The 20,601-nt window shown below is 39.7% G+C and overlaps 1 protein-coding gene across 4 annotated transcripts in view; it reads right to left on the reverse strand.

The window, feature by feature from the left end:
- Window positions 1-902: 902 nt before the first annotated feature.
- The window catches only part of prkar2aa (protein kinase, cAMP-dependent, regulatory, type II, alpha A), a 47,970-nt gene continuing 28,271 nt past the window's right edge, over window positions 903-20,601 (reverse strand). For all 4 annotated transcript variants that reach the window (XM_030733693.1, XM_030733692.1, XM_030733691.1 and 1 more), the window contains exons 3-11: window positions 18,066-18,101; window positions 12,061-12,197; window positions 11,218-11,324; window positions 5,274-5,415; window positions 4,705-4,806; window positions 4,367-4,441; window positions 4,217-4,282; window positions 3,727-3,865; window positions 903-1,753 (exon numbers count right to left, since the gene is read on the reverse strand). In XM_030733693.1, coding sequence (XP_030589553.1) covers window positions 1,629-1,753; window positions 3,727-3,865; window positions 4,217-4,282; window positions 4,367-4,441; window positions 4,705-4,806; window positions 5,274-5,415; window positions 11,218-11,324; window positions 12,061-12,197; window positions 18,066-18,101 — 929 coding nt within the window. In that variant the 3' untranslated portion in view covers window positions 903-1,628. The remainder of the gene's footprint in view (window positions 1,754-3,726; window positions 3,866-4,216; window positions 4,283-4,366; window positions 4,442-4,704; window positions 4,807-5,273; window positions 5,416-11,217; window positions 11,325-12,060; window positions 12,198-18,065; window positions 18,102-20,601) is intronic.

A 20,601-nucleotide genomic window follows, 5' to 3' on the forward strand; every position in this document is an offset into this window, starting at 1 on the left:
TTTTTTTTAAAGATCTACAGTAACACAGTGTCTAACAGTGTCAGATCTACAGTGTCTAAAGTTGAGTCACAGCTGAATCATGTACAAGTAGCTTTAGGAAAAGAATAAATTGGACATATGGAAACAAAGGGAAATGATGTTAACAAAGCAGTGCAGGTAGTGATGAGTAGTTCCTTAGTACACGAGCTGAAGGACACAGGAAGAAGCACCAATCACCTGTAAGAATCAACCAAAATGAATGTTTCATGCTGAAATTACTGGACTGCAAAGAAATGTTATTTTGTCCATAGAGTGTTAAGAGTGAATCACCAAAACATTTTCACATTTTATTCATATGGCACTGGAAAATATCAAGTTTCATTAGAAATTTAACAAAGAGGCGAGTTTGTTTGTTTTTTTTAACAAAATGTTTTATTTTTTTTCCATTTTTTTAAATCCAGGACAACTCATTCAAGGATAATCAAGGCGAAATAAGCACTAGTGTTAGATTTTTTTTTTTTCCTTTTTTCTCTCAATATGTCAGAGATGGATGGTGAATTTGATCAGAACTGGTCAAAGTAAAAGCAAAAAAAAAAAAAAAAAAAAAAAACCAAACAAAAAGAGGAATATATAACAATACATTATTAATTAATTCAATACAATGTAGTGTGGTGTCAATGACAAATAACAATGGCCCAGAAAACATAGGGTAGCTTTAACTGCTTCTTCTGTGGTACTGCAAGAATCACCAGCACTAACTCAACTTGATCAACAACAGTAGAGGAAGAAACGGAGTGCGCTCACAAAGTTCTGCACCCCAGCCCCCCAAAGAGGAAACACTTTTTTTGTTAATTTAAATATTTTATCAAAGTTTCTGTATTGAATCTTCATAAAATGTTTCTAAAACTTTGTAATCTTTAAACTTTTTTTTTTTTTTTTTTGCCTTTATGAATTGTTTTCCTTTTCAGGGAAGTTTTTCATCTCCATTTTACCACAGTGTATGTTTTTGCAACTGTGGTTGCCTATGTGATGTACCCCTGTAACCCTGTGTGTGTGTGTGTGTGTGTCTGTGTGTTGATGTGTCCTTGGCTGAGGCTTGGAACAACTTGTAGTTGTTTTAAGTGCTCACGTGAATGCAAAGCCTGCAAATATGAAGCATGGAGGTGTGTTTTTCCAATGTGTGTATCTGGAGTGCTTGTGTACTGTATGTCTTTACACTGCTTTTACCTGTTTTAGGTCACTGCAGCAAAGACATTCATACTGAAAGGTTGAAGCTGGCTCAAGCAACAAGGTTTGTGGCCTTCAGCTAGCTCTGTATGTGTGTGTGTATCTAACCAAAGTCAGCTTAACAAGGGGTCTGTTGAGCTAGTTTTTGCACGAGGGTGATTCAGACTTAAGTGAGTGTCTCTCAGTGCCTAGACAGGTGTGTGGATGTGGTTGGGTTGTGACGGAGTGTGTGTGTGGTGTTCATACTCTGAAGGATTTATATACCTGGAGGTGAGCCAAGTACACTTTCATGCATTTGCACCATCTGTGTAAAGCTTATGAGTCTCTATAGCCACTGCATGATGTGGGAGAGGACATATGTCTGTGTCTGTCTGTCTGAGTGTGTGTTTGTAGTAGAAGGCACGGAGGGTGGTGTGGGAGGCTCAGTCTCTCAGGTCCATGCTAGAGCCAAACAGAGCCACCAGCTGCTCCTCATAGTGGGCGATGTTCCTCTTCATGATCTCCTTACAGGAACCCAGGAGGCGCTCAAATGCCTGCACATCTATTACTAAACAGAGAGACAGAGATAGATGTGAAGTATATCAAATCAGTTGGCACAACAAATTTAAACAATCCACTGGGGTCACTGTCACAATGATTAATTTATAACGTTTCACACATAAGACTACTTTGCAGTTACTTATTTGTAACACAGGACTTTGTGGATTGGAGTGAATGCAATTATCTCCATCCTAACGTCACAAAAACCAAGGAGATGGTTGTGGACTTCAGGAGAGGCAGGAGGAGGACCCAGCCAACACCAACAACCATCCAGGGCACTGAGGTGGAAGGGGTCTTCAACCAGTTACCGTGATGAGCAGCTTGACACTAACATGGGCTGGAAGAGCCATACAGATGAAATGTAAGGGACAAAGACGACTTTATTTCCTAAGGAGGCTAGCATCTCCTTAGTGCTAAGGGCATCTGCCCACCGTTGCTGCACATTGTCTATCATACGGTGGTGGTCAGTGGTCTGGTTTCTGCTAGCTCAGCAGACAGGAACAGAGTGGATAAACTTATCAAAGAGGTTGGGTCTGAACTTGAGACAGTGCAGCAGGTGGTGGAGAGAAGAATGCTCTCAATGCTGAAATCAGTTACGATCAACCCTGCACACCCACTCCCTGCTCTGGAGGTTATCAACAGCAGCACCTTCAGTCAAAGACTGACTGCACCAAAGTGCAAGCCTGAGCCCCTCAGGAGGTCCTTCATACCAGCTGCTATAAGATCATTTAATGAACAGTAATAAAATAATGTTATCCACATTAGTCATTGGCTGTTTTATTTATGTATATATTCTAAACTTTTCTAGAAATTAATATTGTTTTGCTGTTTGGGATGTGTGCTGTTATGTCTCTGTTGAAGCTGCCGTGGCAATCTAATTTCCTGCAAAGGATTAATAAAGGATCCATCTATACTGGCTTTCTCCAAAAATCTACATTAGAATATCAGTTTAGAAACATTTTGACAGCACAATGAGTAGAGTTTTGATTTAGAAAGCTCTGAACAAGCCAGAACAGAGATCTCACAAGAACCCCACTTGAACCCTGAGGTCTCCCAAATATCAGACAAATCCGCCTCTGTTGGGACGAACGTGCATGATTTCCTCTTTTGGCATAAGAACTGACGCAACAACTTCAATCAAAAACAGTGAAATGTTTCTGATGTATCAATACATTTAGCAGATTGCTTAGATGCACTGTGGCAAATATAAATGTTCAAAACAACACTACAGGCACCAAGGGACCCTTGAAGTCCTGCTTGCCTTTAACGGCTATGGGAGACTGAGGAGACTGACGGGAGTACAACATACAGCATATGCTGCTGCAGTACGGATGAATAACACTTCCTCTGCTTCAAAAGCCGAGCATTGGTACTGCTGAGTACTGTCAGTAAACAGAAAATACACTAAAAGACAAAACAGGTAAGAGTATACTGACAGTTTATGTAAGCTTAGTACTGAAGAGGAGAAAACAGGGGAACAGAGAAAGTGGGGGCATAATGTACGCCACAAAAAAATAAATACCGTCACGAGGACGTGACCGAACCACGACCAGCTGTTAAAAACCCTGTTCATTTTCAAAACTGAAGAGCTGCTCATACATATACTGCAGAGCCTGAATCAGTGTGCCCACTTTAGAAGCACATAATTACACAACACACAAAGGCCTTCAATCATATTTAAAAAAAAAAAAGGATGAACAGCCAGTCGTGAATTAATCAAAATTCAAATGCTACTTGATATCTCGGGGCAAAGTGCTTGTAATAGTTCAATTAGTGGGAAATGAATAACACTAACCTGCTGAAGGTTTGAGTGGTTTAAATACTGCTTATTCACTGATTTTAATTTTATATGAAGCTTAACTATATACTAGGGTTGCACTCGTGGGGATTTAGTGCTGAAATAACACTATCATCTATACACATCTAAGTCATTATCACTTTTCTTGTAATAGCAGGAGTGTCAGGTGTATTTTGTCTCACCCAAACACTTGACATCTCCCACTGCGTAGGCTGAGGCGGCCCGGGGCTTATTGGTGACCAAGGCCAGCTCCCCGAAGTAATGACCCCTGGTACAGCGCGTTATTTCCACCTCCGCATTGTCTGCATGGTCTGCCTTCGTCTGCAGGAAAGGGGGGGGGGGGGGGGGGGGGGGGGGGGGGGGGGGGGATTAAAGGTTAGAAACCAGTGAGTACCTCAACCCTGAAGCAAGAGGCACTCTGCGGGCTGAGCAGGCAATCGTGATTTCCACAGTTGCTAGGCAAATAGAGGACACGCTTTTTGTGTTGTGATGGATTTTAATGGGGAGTGTGGGTTGCCATTGTGCAGTACAAAAACTACCTGGTGGAGGAATATAATCAGGCTTTTGTCATGCTGTATGCTCCTGAGCCAATGAAACGTTTTTGAAATATCCATCAGAACTGGAGTGATTATAAGTTCTGCCTTTAAAGATGCACACTGAAATACATCTTACTTTACTCTTCATCATGATCTTGACCTCCCCAGATTCTACAACGTAGAAGCAGTCAGCTTTGTCTCCCTGAGGAGAAAGAAAACACACTTATAAATATACTGTTCTGTATGAACATAAATTGCAACTACATCTGCTATATGCACGTCTCACCTGTGTGATGATGCGTTCGCCATCTGTGAACTGCTTTGCTCCTAATACATCAACTATTTTCATCCTCTCTGTTGGCTGGAGAGAAAGAAGAGAAATATTTAAAACTGCAGCACTGTGGAAGCAGTGGTGGAAGGTGTTTCATATTAATCAATCTACACCTTATACCGTCTGCTGAACTCAAGATTCTTTAATATGGAAAAAAACTAAGAATGAGATTTGATTAAAAAAATTCCTAAGAATCTGGCTTTGATTCAGATTCTATAAAGAATAATTAAAACCCAATCTTAACCACCACAGTGATGAGGGTTATTTCCAACCAGTCTATAAGTAAAACTCACCTCCAGTGATTTGAGTAGGGGCACAGACTCAATGAAAGACTCGTACATCCTCCTCTTCTTGGCGTTGTTCTTTACAATGAGTCTACGAAATGTAGCACGATCCTGGGGTGGGAAGAGACAATCATGAGTAAACAAAATACCTTGTAAAGAAAGATTCAAGACTGTTCTTCCTCTGCTTGGCCAGCAGGTGGAGCCGCAGTGGCACAAACCATTAGAGATGGCCTCAAGTTCCATTCATAGATTACAGGAGTCCATTCTTAACATGTCTCAGCATCACAGCTCCATGTATTGTGTTCAATAACAGAAACAGCTTTAAATCTTCACTATACAATCCTTTAGAAACAGCTTACAACAAAAAAAGACTTTAAACCTGAGATTTACAGGTTTATACAGTCAGCTCTACTACTAGAAAAAAAAAAAAAACTAATGTAAGTTCAAAGGGGTGATAACTGAAATATTATTGAAAATACCTAGTAAACAAACTAAAGTTAAAAAAATACTTAGGCCAACACCAGCGTGAAATCCTACATTATTAAGCAAAGGGTTAAAAGTGGGTTCAAAATTCTTACCAGTCCCCACAGCGCCCCATCCTGGGTGGCTATAATAGTGGCAGCACGTGGTGTGTTGTACATGAGTGCCAGCTCTCCAAAGCTGCCCTTATTGTCATACTGACCCACGCATTTTCCTGATACCACTATGTCATACACACCCCTAGAGAAAGAGAGAGAGAGAGATTACAAATAAGCAGCAGAGAGAACGATGAATTTAATAATTAATGAATTAATTTAAAAAGAGTCAATGAGAAAAGTAGGGTGCTTGGACAGAGCTCAAATAAAGTGAATCAAGATCTGCATCAAAATTTTATGGGTTCTTCCTCCAACTGTGTTCTCCACGAGATTTAATGACATTTGGATTTGTAGTTTTTGTGTAATGTTTTTGACAAACACTGATGACAATCACTTGCCATCACCCAAAAAGGGAGTGGGGTGGGGTGGGGGGTGCGCAAAACAAAAAAACAAACAAAAAAAAAGACTTCCATTTAATTTATTGAGCCAAAAGTTAAATTACTGTTTTGTTTATTAATCTAACAATGGGTGTACATGGTTATCTAATCACAGTATCTGTAGCCTCTGGATAGGACTGTGGTAATTTAGCACATTTGGTGACAGTAATCAATTGGGTGTACTGTACCTGAGTGCATTTTGAAAGCCTGTTCACAAAGAAGCTGGGATGCCGTTTAAAAACAGGATGCATTGATTTGCAAATCATTTCAATGCTATATTTGAATAATCTCAGGAAATATGCATGACAATAAATGTATTGTGGTGCACATGGGTATAACCAGGAAAACTGTCACTGTTCAAAATGCATGGACCAATTTCATGTGAACATTATTTACGCTGGTTGAGTAACTGAGTAACATCCCATTTTTAATCCATAGGGTTTAATACGATGACAGCCCAACTTTTGCAGATGGTTTAGGAGTGTTTATGGCAATTCTTGACTGTTCTTCCAGAAGTGCATTTGTGAAGTCAGACACTGATGTTGGATGAGAAGGCCTGGCTCACAGACTCCGCTCCAATTCATCCCAAAGGCGTTCTATCAGGTTGAGGTCAGGACTCGGTGCAGGCCAGTCAAGTTCTTCCACATAAAACTCCCTCATCCATGTCTTTATGGAGCTGCTTTGTGCACTGGTGCACAGTCACGTTGGAACAGGAAGGGGCCATCCCCAAACTGTTCCCACAAAGTTGGGAGCATGAAATAGTCCAAAATGTCTTGTTATGCTGAAGCATTAAGAGTTCCTTTCACTGGAACTGAGGGGCTGAGCCCAACTCCTGAAAAACCACCACACACCATAACCCCCCCCCCCCCCCCCCCCCCCCCCCCCCCCCACCAAACTTTACACTTGGCACGATCCTGACCGACAAGTACCGTTCTCCTGGCAACCACCAAACCCAGACTCATCCATCGGATTGGCAGGTGCTAGACCAGTGTCAGTGTGCTTTACACCACTCCATCTGAAACTTTGCATTGTACACTGTTCTTGAGCTAATCTGAAGGCCACATGAAGTTTGGAGGTCTGTAGCGCCTGATTCTGCAGAGGGGAGTGGCGGGAATCAGTAGGCTCTTATGGGCTCAGAAACACACGTGAAAAACTTTGCCAGCAATGAATAAAAGTGTAAATGAAAACAAGATTCTGAAACTGGACACCTCCTCTGGGCCCAGGTTCAGTTAGGATAATGCACTGCACCATTCAAAAGCCAGTATCAATGACTGGGGGCATTTGTTCACACAACATGGGTAACTTTCAACTGTGAAGGCACCATTAATTCTAAAGTGATAGCGCTGTACCAGTCTGACAGTACCAAACTATATTCTGCATGCATTACTTACTATGGTTCCATAGTGAGAAAGTCCAGGCGCTAAAATGATCTGCCTGCAATCCAGAGCTGTCACTCATTAAAAGCCTCTGGTGCATTATGAAACCCAAAATACCACAAGGGACGACCTGAACTGTTGAGCATCTGAATTCCAATATTAAGCAATAATGGGAAAACATTTCACTATTATAACTATGAAAGACAGTCTCCTCAGTTCCCTTAGCAACACTTAGGAGTGTTAAAAGAAGCGATGACATAGCAGAGTGGTAAACATGACCCAGTCCCAACTTTTTTGAAATTCAGTACTGGCACCAAGTTCAAAAATCATCATGTATTTTTCAAACAAGAAAATTCCTCACTTTTAGCATTTTATATTTTGCTTCTGTTCCTCTATCAATTTATAGTTTAAATAATCTGCAGACAGCATGGTGGTGTGGTGGTTAACACTGTTGCCTCACAGCAAGGAGGTCCTGGGATAAAATCCACCATCTGGCCGGGGTGGGGTGGGGGTGGGGGGCCTTTATGTGTGGAGTTTCCATGTTCTGCCCATGTCTGCACGGGTTCTCTCGGGGACATTGCCTGAATCGGGACAGGGGATCCCCTTGGTGCCGAATTAGAGTTCAATGCAGCACAAATTACAGCCCCAGAGCACGGAGCATAATTCAATCAGGTAGGGACGTGCCCCTACTGTCCCTACCTGATTCTACACCTGTGGATGTGAGTGTGAATGACTGACTGTCTCCCTGTGTTGGCCTGTGACAGAGTAGCAACCTGTGTACCCCATGGCAGCTGGGATACACTCCAACCCCCCTGCAACCCTGAATTGGATAAGCAGAAGTGGACGGATGGACGAACGGATGGATGATCTGCAAATCATGACAGTGTTTGTTTTTTTTCCTCTTACATTTTACAAAACATCCCTTTTTGGAATTATCTATTCAAAAGATTTAATAGCAGCAATACATAGCAGAAAAACCGTTTATGAATAGTGTTATATTATGTGCCTGTACAATGTCAAAAAATGGCTTATCATGGTTGCATACTTGACTCATGGAGTGTAATACTTCAGCTGAGTAGCTCTGTGCCCACCCTCCCTGTCTGTCTGAGGATTAAACCTGGAGTAGGTAATTTGCAGTGTTGTTGCATGGCAGGATTAGCCCATCATTTTATAGGGCAGCCAGTCTTCCCATTGGCTGCGTAGAGGGGCTAAAACCCTATCGATGGCGAGCGAGTATTAGCTTACGTCGACTGGCTTATGATGACAGAGGAGACGATGATATCTTGTGTCATCAGCTGGGTGAAGTTAAGACCTAGCTACAGATGAGTGAGAAATTAATGCAGTGCACAAACTGATGGATCTGTTATACTAAGTTCACTGCAAATCAAAACAAAGTTGTCTGATGTGGTCACCTTTATCCTACCATGAGACATTTCTATATGACAATTCTGCCATTTATAGGGCAGGAGTAGTTATTGAATGGCTTTTCGATGTGATTCAGATGCCAACCCAAATGATCACCAATAGAAGATTTCTGATAGATATATTAGCAGTACGCGGAACAACCAATCAGGGAATATCTTTTAGAACAATTGTGTTGAATCCTTCTGGTAGAGTTTCACAGATTTGCAGAATCAATGCCAAAGTGCATTAAAGCTGTTCTGGTGCCAAGTTACTTTAACAATTTTATAGCCTGTTTTTTCCTTCCCTTTAGACCCATCTGTATGTGCTGTTCACACATTATTCAACAAACAAACAGGTGTGAAAGCTGGTGGTCAGTGATAAATTTCATGCTTGGGTAAAGGGGTCATTTTAAACAAAAAAGGACCATGATTCTTTCAACACTTCTGTTTCTTCATTCAACCATCAACAATAATATTACCCTGAAGTAGTTCAATGCTTTTCTTATTCCAAGTCTCTTTATAGTTTTACTTTCTTGATAAACTGCAGTGACTAGCATATTTATGGAACTGCAGCTCAAGGATGAATGGATGTTTCTTCCTGCATTGAGAGGATGTGTACAGATTTTATCTGAGTCCGCCCTTGGGCACAGCCTTCAGCGATGTTTAAACTAGATACATGATGCAAAAGCTCAATATAAGCAAACAGAATTAAGAAATTATTTTGGGCACTGAGCTTCGCAGTGATTTGGAAATATATAAGATATTACAGCTTTCATGAGAAAATCCAAGCATTACAAAACATTTACGTAACTTATTGATTTCAAAACAAACTTCTAATTTGATAATTACAATAACAACACTTTAAATAATCACAAGCGCAAGCAACAATGATCCTTCTTCACATCTTTACGTCACTCCCTACATTTTATATTTACTCCTCATCCCTGAGGGGTTCTGAGGGATTTCCAGCCACTTCCTGTCTTACAGACTTTGCAACTGACTGTTTATACTTTTGTGAAGCGGACTCTTAGCATTTATTAGCACAGACGCCAGCTACACAAAGCCATTTCTTATAAGACATTCAGAGTCAACAGACAGAAGAGACAGACCAATATGTTTAAGCTGATTAATAATATGACACCATAGGGAAAGAAGAGATATTATTTATTTATTTATATATATATATATATATATATATATATATATATATATATATATATATATATATATATATATATATATATATATAAAGATTAAACAGGGAAACAAGCAATGTTGTTTTATCCTATTATATTCACTGCTTTTCTTTTCTGTTTAGCCCTCTGTCTCCCTGTGTGTCCATGTTCACACCACACCCTGCTCGTGACATTAGCTACCACCTACACTTTGCACAGGCTACGGAAAAACCACAGGATAGTATATGATCAGGCAGGCATGCTGCTCATAAAGGTCACTGCATGTCTCATGTACAGGGAGCACACTGTGTTCAACAGTGTGTATGCAGATGAAAAGATAGCACACAAGTGGAACTACACTGCTGTACTGCACTGATATGAGCCATGCCAAGAATGAACAGAGGCCAGGGTGGGACAAACACTGGCAGGCCACCAGTCAAACAGTAGGAAGTCTGTTCTCTCTTTAGTGGCAGAGGTTAAAAACTGACATCTTGAGGTCAGGCTTTTTTCAGTGCGAGTAATCCCTAAGTCATTCTTAAGTCATCACTGGGGTGAGTAATGTAAGTGACAATGAAATGCTAATTCCTCGAAGTGCACTTGTAGTCTTTGAGATCACCATGGAAACCTTTTAAGTTGCATCTAAAATTTAAAGCTACAAAATTCAAGAAATAAACTTTAAATGTTTCCATTTCTCCTGCATAAATATTACCAAGGCCCAAGAACGTTACTGCTGCAATGGACACAACTTCTTGCAGACTGATGAATAATTAAAATTTTCCAGTTAGAATGTGCCAATTTTCCATATTGATTATAATGCAGAGGGTAATTTCAATGTTTCTGCAACTTAACTCGGTATACCAGCACAACCAGGTCTTTACAGGACAGCAAACACGTCCTGTAAAGACCCGTGAACGAACCATATGTTTACATTAACAATACAGCAGGAAAAATACACACGGCTCCACAAACCCATAAACACAGACACCTGTCATAAACCTGAACAACGTGCCAATCCAAGCCCAACTGTTACGACCAGCACTCTTAACTTATTTACTGAACTCTAATAAAAACAGGCATGTTATTAAAACTACCATTTAGCCATTTCTTAATTACCATAATACACTTTCTAAATGATGTTGACACTATGTCAGATCTTGATGGTGGTAGTTTAGCACGTAATTGATGGATTTACATTTTTATAGCTTAGGAGGATTTATGAGGTTTATAATTTTCTTATTCCTTTATATTTATAAATGACCTCTTTTCCATGCAGTGCTCCTCAGCCTCTGAGTTGACACACAAATGACTGGTGCTACATCGTAGAGGGGCGCTGCAGGAATATGGTACTGCATTGTTTTAAATAATACAAGTATATATTGTCTGACCTTTCAGTGTAATATAACAAACAAATATACAAATCAATAATTCTGACCTTTTTCATCTTTTGCAACAATTATGCTGTAAAACATCTCTGGCCTTGCTTAAATAAACAGGCTGTATTTCAATAAACAAACAGTCCCAGCTTTAATGATCCAACACGGGTGTGTGCCTCTTACCTCTCTATGACATAGAAGTTGTCTCCATCGTCTCCCTGGTCTATGACGTGCTCCTGTGGTTTAACCTTCAACTCAAACATAGCGTCCAGCACCTGTGAGAACTGCTCCTTGATGCAGGAACAGAAAAAGCATGTCAGCCACAAATGAGGAAGAGTGGTCAGAGTGAAAATGCCTTTTTTATGTGTGTGTGTGTGTGTGTGTGTGTGTGTGTGTGTGTGTGTGTGTGTGTGAGAGAGAGCATAAAAAAATGTTAGTTAGCTCGCGTGGGACCTGGTCCTGAAGGGAAACAAGATTAAATTTAATTATCCCATCAGAGAAATGGTGTGAGAAAGTACACAAGGGAAAGGACCATTTTTTAAGTCCACAAGACAGTGAGTTTATTATAATGTCATAGATTTACTCCAAGATCACTTAATTTTAAGAAACACAATTTGCATGCACTGTTCATGTGAGCCAAACAAGAACACACAAACAACAGCAGTAGTAACTTTTTGCCTGTTACTCTGCAGCATTGCACTGTTTCAGTGCTTCAGGTTTACTTGGGCTAAGTTGATGAAAGTGTGTCTTTTACATATCTCTTAGCATGCAGCTCAAAGGAACCCTGAATAAATGAATGGAGAAAGTTAATGAACACAAATGCTTTCATGCAGTCACTGAAAGGATTAATGAGGATGTCATCGCTTTAGTTGAGTTCAAAAGAACTGTGCAAGAACACTGAAGATGCTCCTTACTTGGACACTTTGTTGACCCATATGCTTTTTCATATATATAAGTTTTATGTATTGCTAGGCATCTGTGTACACATCTCTTCCTGTTTATTTTTTTTTTTAAAGATCTATTTACTTGATCTAGCGTTTTGAAGAGCAGGATGTCTCGGCAGGCCTCTTGCAGTCTGCAGCGCTGCTCATCTGTTTTGGGGTGAACCACTCTGGGCTCAGTGTCCTCGTCATCCTCGTCTGGGTTGAATGCTTCCGCACACACTGCACAAAAGACATGTGCATCAGCTTTACACAATAATGCGCCCGGTGTGATCACAAAGAGATCCAGCTAAAAGGTACAGGTAAAGTATTCTACTACTCTTTCAGAGTAAGCATTAAACCACTGTAACAACAAAATGTAAATACATTACTGTGCAAAAGTCTGGACCCACCCCTCTCATTTCTTTACATTTTGCTAGGAAAATGGGTAATTGGTGCAGAAATTTATTGAAACATGCGCAAACATACATGGAAATGTTATTCTTCAACATAGCCTGAATTATGTCAGTCAAGCTTTTCTTTAAGTAGTCTTCAGGAATAGTTCTCCAGGGTTCTTGAAGGCTTCAGTGAACAGTAGATTGACTGAATGTAAGGCTAGATGCATCTCAAATCCTGTGTCAGGTTTCTCCTGGATTTTTTTCTTGTTTCTTTAAAGACATGACTTTCAGATCCTGTACATCTGCTGGATACAGTGTTTTAGGTCTGCCACTTCTTTTGACCTCCACTTGTTCAGTTTCTTCTGCACACCCTGCTGAGAAATGCCAAGTTTCCAGCTAATAGCTCTTTAGAAATCACCTTTTTGGTGCAAAAATATGATCTGATGCCTGTCAAACTGTTATCTTTGGCATTTTTCATAGATTCAGCTAAAGAAATGGGAACAAATGATACAGTGAAGAAGCCTTTCAGATGAGGTGAAACATTTTCAAGAAACTTAGCGAAAGAACTTAAATTCCAGTCGCCTTTTTCAAGCTCCAGAGACCTTGAGATAAGCAGTTTTTTTATGCTTAAAAAAAAAAAAAAAAAAAAAAATCCTATGAGACTCGTCAGGTTTAAGTGAATGTAAAAGCAGCCAATGTCCAAAGAAAAAGACTTTCAGAAAGCCTCGAGAACTACCTCTCAAGGCCGCTTTAAAAAAAAAAAATTACTAGGTTTGGCTCCCTGGAAGCAAATATAAAGAAATAAATGGCTCAACATTTTTGCATAGCACTGTATAAAGACTTCTCCACCCTAAATAACTATGACAAAAGGGATTAAAAAAAAAAAAAAAAAAAAAAAAAGGGCCAAACGTTTTCCAGAAGCTTAGATAATGACAGCCTTGTCAAAATAGACTGCCCTGTCCCTCTGCACTATAAGCTGGCAATGCCTCAGCTAATCTTTACATTTCACTTGTAAATGAACCACTGTTAACATGAGTCCAGAGTCCAGTCAAGTGTGTGTGGTGATAATTACTTGCTAAATAAATTAGTTAAGTTATGTTAAAGATAATGAGGTTTTCTCATGTTTTTCTGGACAAGGAAAGACAACCATACATGTTTACACACACACACACACACACACACACACACACACACACACACACACACACACACACACACACACACACACACACACACACACACACACACAAAATGCAGGGGAAGGTAGGCCGTTACACAAGGACGACCCCACGAAGATATTGTATAATGCAAAATGAAGTGATGGCCTGTAGGAAGAGAGGACCGCAGGACAGTGGAATGACGAAATGACACATGTGCAGCGACATGTTTTGCCAGAGTGGATGACAAACGCTGACAAGGTCATTTCAAATAGTCACTATTTATCCGCTTCCTCCACCTCTGCAGAGAGACACACCACTTCTCACATGACATTTTCCACAGAGGACATTGATGCCTCTGAATGTGTGTGCAATCATAAGAGTAAAGTCTTCTCTCACCAGTCATAACAATGATGTTTGAAGCAGTGTGACCTCTGGAGTGTCAATGTGCTAACTCCTTTGTTTCAGCGTGACGAGATAAATATGTAAAAGTGTGAGTCTCAGCACTCTTCAAACCAAAATGTGGTAGTTAATTAGGAGCGAGATATCACACCAAAACTCAATGGCTTATATGAAGTCACAGATAAAGAAACAAAGCCGGGCATTTATACAGACGGCTTTATCTTTATACTCTAGGTTCTTTGGATGAAAGTCATTTTAGATCAGATGAAGCACAGAGTACAGGCAGGTCATGCTCAGCTGAAGTTGCTGGAATCACATTTGATTTGGTTTTCACATGTTGCCAAATCTACTACTTTTACTACTACTGCTATTATCAAATGTAATGCAAATCTGTTTTATAGTCATCACTTACACCTTTTGGGCCATATAAGGAAAAGATATCTAAAAAAAAGTACAAATATAATTTCCTGGCCACAAGGCCTAAGAATGTAATGGATATGCTGGCTCATCCAGGACATACTGGATTCGTTCCCTACTTTTATCCTCCCTAATGTGCTCGTTAAACAGTATGTATTCTATAGCAACGATTATGCAATAAGCTGGTGATCACTAATTTCTGCGTAACAAGTGTTTGATAAGAAAATCAAGTTATTTCACTGTAAATTATCTAAAAAATATAAACAAATAAAAACACACACACGGCCATTTTTTATTTAAATTGTAGTATAAAAGCCCCAAGGCTTAATTTTTTAACACTTCAGACTATGTCACCAGAAATTTCTTTACTTAGGACCTCCTGGGAAGGCTGCCTCTCCCCCACAGCTATTTGTTCTTGCACATGAACCACTGACAAACTCTGATCAGAGCCCTCATATTAATTATTACATTACAAAAATATCAGTCTATAGAGAGGATATTTTGATTTACAGCACAAAACCACAGCAAACTACACCCATTCTTTAATTAACTCCATTGGCATTGTTGTTGGATACTGCATTAACTGGTCTGAAAGTGAAATCATGCCTGTTATTAAATGAACCACAGACCAGTGGTTTAATATCACAAGATAAATTTAATTATTAGGAAATCGTTTCCCCTTGTATCTGAATAACACTTAAAAAAAAACAAAAAAAAAAAACAACACTCTCACTATGAAATTAGTCATGTATTAAATTTTGTGAAACTACACCCATCTCACCATTTAGAAGAGTTAATGCTTTTGATATTATTCATCCTTTTCTGTACAGCATGCTAATCCCTTTTCCTCGCTTGCTCGATTAAAAGCTTTTGGGAAACAGATTTCTCCTACTGTTCAGAGACATACATGTCAGGTGAGTAGGTGATTCAGAAACGGCTGTAGGCGTGGATATGAGCGTGAGTAGTTCTGTCCTTGTGTCGGCTCTGTGACTGGCTGGTTGCGTTGCCGCGCCACAAACCAGGACGGATGAGCAATTAAGAAAATTGCTGCATAGAATGTATTTATGTCATCCTCAAGTCGTGTTCATTTTGCTGGACTCACAAAACGTGCAAACTCTGCACAAGCATGTAAAAAACAAAAGTGTATTTCAATAACTGCATTTAAAGAAGTGATTATTTAGAGCAATATATCTGATAAACGATAACTTGAGCTGGATTGCACTACAATGTTTTTTGTGTAACTGCACTGAAGGTCTATCACTGTGACATCTTGTCCTGGATATTATCTAAAAATAGTGCATGAGAACCCTGTGATAGACCGGTGACCTGTGTACCCCGCCTTTCACCCTATGACAGCTGGGAAAGGCTTTGCTAGGAAAATTGGTGCAGTGATTTATTGAAACATCTGCAAACATACATGGAAATACAGTATATAAAAGGCAAAACCTTTATACTGAACTCTCTTGGGCAGCTTTCTTTTCATTATTTTATGTAGTCTTCTGCAATAGTTCTCCAGGCTTCTTGAAGGACATTCAAAGCTCTTCTTTGGATGTTGACCGCCTTTTGTTCTGTTCTCTGTCGAGATGACACTGCTTCAGTAATGTTGAGGTCCGGGCTCTGGGGAGGCCAATCCATGACTGAGTGTTCCATTGTGCGTTTTTTTTTGGCATGCTTTTACTGCTGTGGCAGTGTGTTTGGATCATTGTCACGCTTAAAAATGAAGGCACTGCCATTCAGATCCTTTCCAAATGATACTGCATGGTGGATCAAAATCTGATGGTACTTTTCTGCATTCATAATTCCATCAATTTTGACAAGATCTCTAACAACACTGGCATTAACGTGATAGAGCCTCCACCATGTTTCAGATGTAGACAGTCCCTGTTGTACTTCTGTCCTGACCACTTCTGTACATACTGATGAAGATTTGAACCAAAAATTTCAAATTTGGATTCATCACTCCATCAGACCTGCTGCCCAGTGTTTTTCAGTCCAGTTCTTGTGTAATTTGGCACATCTCAGCCTTTTCTCTGTGTTTCTCTTCATTAAAAATGGCTTCTTGACAGCCACCCTTTCAATCAGATGATTTCTGATGAGGCTTCAGTGAACGGTCAATGGATCAACTGAAAGGCCAGATGCATCTCTCAGGTTCTGCATCAGGTCTTTGCTGAATTTTTTTCCCAGTTTCTTACAGACAACTTTCAGATACTGTTTTCTTGTCCAGTTTGCTCAAACAGCTCTTTGAGAATCACTTTATTGCAAAAATAATATTTTATACCTGTCAAATCTTTGGCATTTTTATAGATTCAAAAGAAATTGGAGCAAATATGTTTTTTTGCAACAGGCTGCTATAATCAAGTGTCTAAAAGTCCAACTGAAAATTGGTTCTTTGCCAAGTTGTCTGTTATGTGTAGACAACACTGGTTCATTCCTTTGAGTTAGGACAGGGATCCTCAAATCCAGGCCTCGAGGGCCGGTTCCTGCAACATTTAGATGTGTCTCTGCTTCAGCACACCTGAGTCAAATACAGAAGTCATTAGCAGGACTCTGGAGAACTTGACTACAATCTAAGGAGGTATTTCAGCCAAGTGATTCAGGTGTGTTGGATCAGGGACACATCTAAAACCTGCAGGACACTGGACCACGAGGCCTGGATTTGAGGATCCCTGAGTTAGGAGGATTCCATAGGTCAGCGTTACATGGCTTAGCAAACAAAAAACGAAAAGCAGTCGATGACTAAAGAAAGCCTTTGAGAGACCTTCAGAAAGCCTGGAGAACTACTGCTCAAGAAAATGGGAAAATATAAAGAAATAAAGGGGGAGCTCAAAATACTTGCAAAGAACTGCACATCCATAGTCACAAACCCAAAATGCCAGTCGAAAAAAAGAAAAAAAACAGCAAAAGCAAAACAACAACCCTGAATATACATACAAATGCCTGCAAAAGCAAACGACAAACATGAGTTTTCTTTTCAGAAGAAGACTTTTTGTGGTGACATCTCTGGGAAACATGATGAGCATCACAGTGACGCTCCATCTTTGTTGAATATATTAAAGCAATTCTTCCTCATGGCTCAAAAAGGATCATCGCGTCTTACAACATTACCACAACAAAGGTTTGCTCATATCAAACAGCATCTTTGTCAACAAAAAAATATTTGAACGGCTTTGTTTACCAAATCATAGCAACAAGGACCTCTGTACAGCAAAAGGACATGGTTCTAAATTAGCTTTAAAAGAAAAAAAAGTTGTCAAAATGTGGGGGGGGGGGGTCAACAATGATAGAAGAGCAGTGAAGATAAACATCAGCTGACACACCCAGAGCCTAATCAAAGTGCAGCGCTCTGTGACGGCTGACGACATTCAGTCGCTCGTGTAAACACTACACGAGTATGACAGAGCGTGAGAAAACAAGAGCTCAGTGCACACCAAACCACAGACGCTCAAACACAGGAACAGAGATGAGGCACACACACACAAGACCCAAAACACACCACAGTGGAGCTTCTTAACACTGTTGTACATTTGTGCCATGCACAAATACAGTAATTATCAAAAAAAAAAAAAAAAAAAAAGCCTAAGCACTATTCTACCGCAAAAGCAAATGATAATCAGCATCACAAACACAAACTGTTGGTAAGCTGTTTTGGCAGTCATGTATGTAATGTCGCCAATGGTGTGGTTTACACTTGGGGGACATGACGTCAAACACACACAAACGCGTGCTGGTGAACTTACCTGACACTCTCCTGTTGAATCTGCTTGGTGGGGGAGCTGTGGACAGACAGAAAGAAAGAAAGAATTATGTTTTAACATTATCTGCTCTGAACAGACAGTGTTCATAATGGAAGTTTAAGAAGGCAATTGGACAAAAGGTAGACAGCAAAACCACAAGAGGTAATGAGACTAAAAGTAGGACACATTTAAAGAAGTAGGTGGGCATGACGATTTAGAGAGAAACCAAGTGCAACCAGAAGAGATTTAAGCTAAGAGATGAGAATGCAACATAGAACATTTTCAGAATAGCAGTTATCTCTTTATACACGAGCAGTGACTAAACACACCAACATGATCTGACACACACACACGCATGCCATGCACACACTTCCCCTATCCTGAAAAGATGTTTTTGTTTTCGTGACTGCAAAGTGAAAAATAACAAAAACAAATTGTGATCACAATCAACAACCATAATAATAAAAATAATAATAATAATAATTTAGACATATGAATGTATTATGAAACAAGAGGCCTCAGAATTGAATGTTTACAACTAAAACATTTATAAGTATTAGGAGACACAAAGAATCAAAGTGTAATTGAAGGATAAACTGGAATCAAATGTAACTGTTGGATCACATTACATGCAATAATCATTTGGTTGCCTAAATAAGCAACACGTTTTTTCCTCAAGTGTTGACAGGTTTCTGTGTTCAGAGGTTTGTGGTTTGTTTATGTTTTGCTTTGACAAGACGACTTGTGTGCACACCAGTGCAGCCAGCTTCAAGCTGTTGGAAAGCACTGTTTGGATGCACAGATGCTGTTGAGGCGCTGTTAGTGTTCCTGAGCCACCGGGATTGCACATGTGATGTGTCTCTGCTTTAACATTCAGCTTTCAGCGACTCAAAACAGCAGACACCTGCCCTACCAGTGTTTTCTAAAGCAAAACATGGAACTAGTGGAGCTGTTGAGTATGAAACTGTAATCCATCCGCAGATCTCTGCAAGATACATGAGGAAAAAACATTTTTTGATCAGGCTTGATGTGCTTTTCTGAGCTTTTCTCATCCTTAACTGGTCATCTTTGTCAGAACCTGTAATTAAAAAAAACAACAAAAAACTGAAGGTAATCACATTGCACTTTGTACAAACTAAAACACTGTGCCAAATGATAGTAAATTTATTCTCACTAATAACTGCATATTAATAGAGATACTTAGCAACTTGTGTCATGTATACATGTGGATGAAGTGCACCATGAATTGCACCTGCATGAATTTCAAGATACCACAAGACTTCAGCTGTGATGATGTGTGTCAGAAATAAAGTGGAGCAACACTTCTTATATTACACTGCAAACAAAGATTTTTGTCTTCTGTCCTATAATTTACAAATAAAATCCAAAAGGTTACTTTATAGGAACATAGCTCACATTTCCTATAATTATTTCTGAGAAATTAAGCATACTTCAGGAAAAGGTGTCAATCATCATACAAAGAGCAATAAAATAAGAAATGGACTTTGACTTTAATCTTGTCTAAATCACACAGTAAACACCTCCTTTCTCTTTAGGGCCACCAGTAACCTGCATGTGTCAATAACGAACCATGCACCCTGTTACACATTAGCCTCCACAAAGTAGTTTTTCTCAACATACAATATTCTTAAACACCGTGCATACCAAATATGACAAGTAGGGCTGTAGTGTCAGTGTTAACTGACTGAGACTACAACCTGAAACTGGTGCAGTTCTGCTAATTTCAACTGACCAACTGGGCATGGAACAGCTCCTCTCACTGCTGGTGCTGCCCCATTTTGTTTTTTCAGGCTTTGCCCCGCTGAGCCACAGGAATACTTGCCAGAGAGCCATCCCCTTGCTTGTAAGCATTTCTCCTGGCTTTATGGCCTCCCAGCTCAAGGGCTGGTGAAATTATTTACAAGGCAGTTAACTCTTAACATGTAATAAAACAGCTTTAACATTTCTCGCATTAATTATTCAGTTTGGACAAGAAAGCACATTAATTTCATGCATTACTTTGACAGCTGATTATAAAGGATCTGGCTTTAACCAATATTAGTAACAACATTAAAAGCAAACACAGGATAAACATCCTATCTAAATCAGGGAATGTTTCCTGGAAATGTTTAAACAGCAGCTATAATCAAGTTTAATATCTGGTTATGATTTCAAGTGCCGTGCGCTTGACAAAAGGAAATTTTCAGAGCAATGGCAGCCCGGAAGAACAGAGCTGGGTATAAATAGAGGGCAGGGTAGATGAAGAGTGAAACAATGTGTCTGCATTGTGTGTGTGTAAGGGTTATGGTGTTGTAGAGCATTAGGGTTGGGAGGTATATCCACTTTTTTAGTGTATCAATAGGTTTTCAAATGAAATATAAGATGAGACAATATCATTTATATCTACACAGACTGAAGCTGGTTACACAATGTGTTTCTTCGGTATAGACAGTGCGACAGCTGTGCCCTCATGTTTATATGTACTTACGTGTGAGTGTTTACGTCTGTGTGCAACATGGCCTTCATTTACGCACACAGA

Source organism: Archocentrus centrarchus, chromosome 7 (genome assembly GCF_007364275.1).
Source record: "Archocentrus centrarchus isolate MPI-CPG fArcCen1 chromosome 7, fArcCen1, whole genome shotgun sequence".
In the NCBI taxonomy this organism is placed as follows: domain Eukaryota; kingdom Metazoa; phylum Chordata; class Actinopteri; order Cichliformes; family Cichlidae; genus Archocentrus; species Archocentrus centrarchus.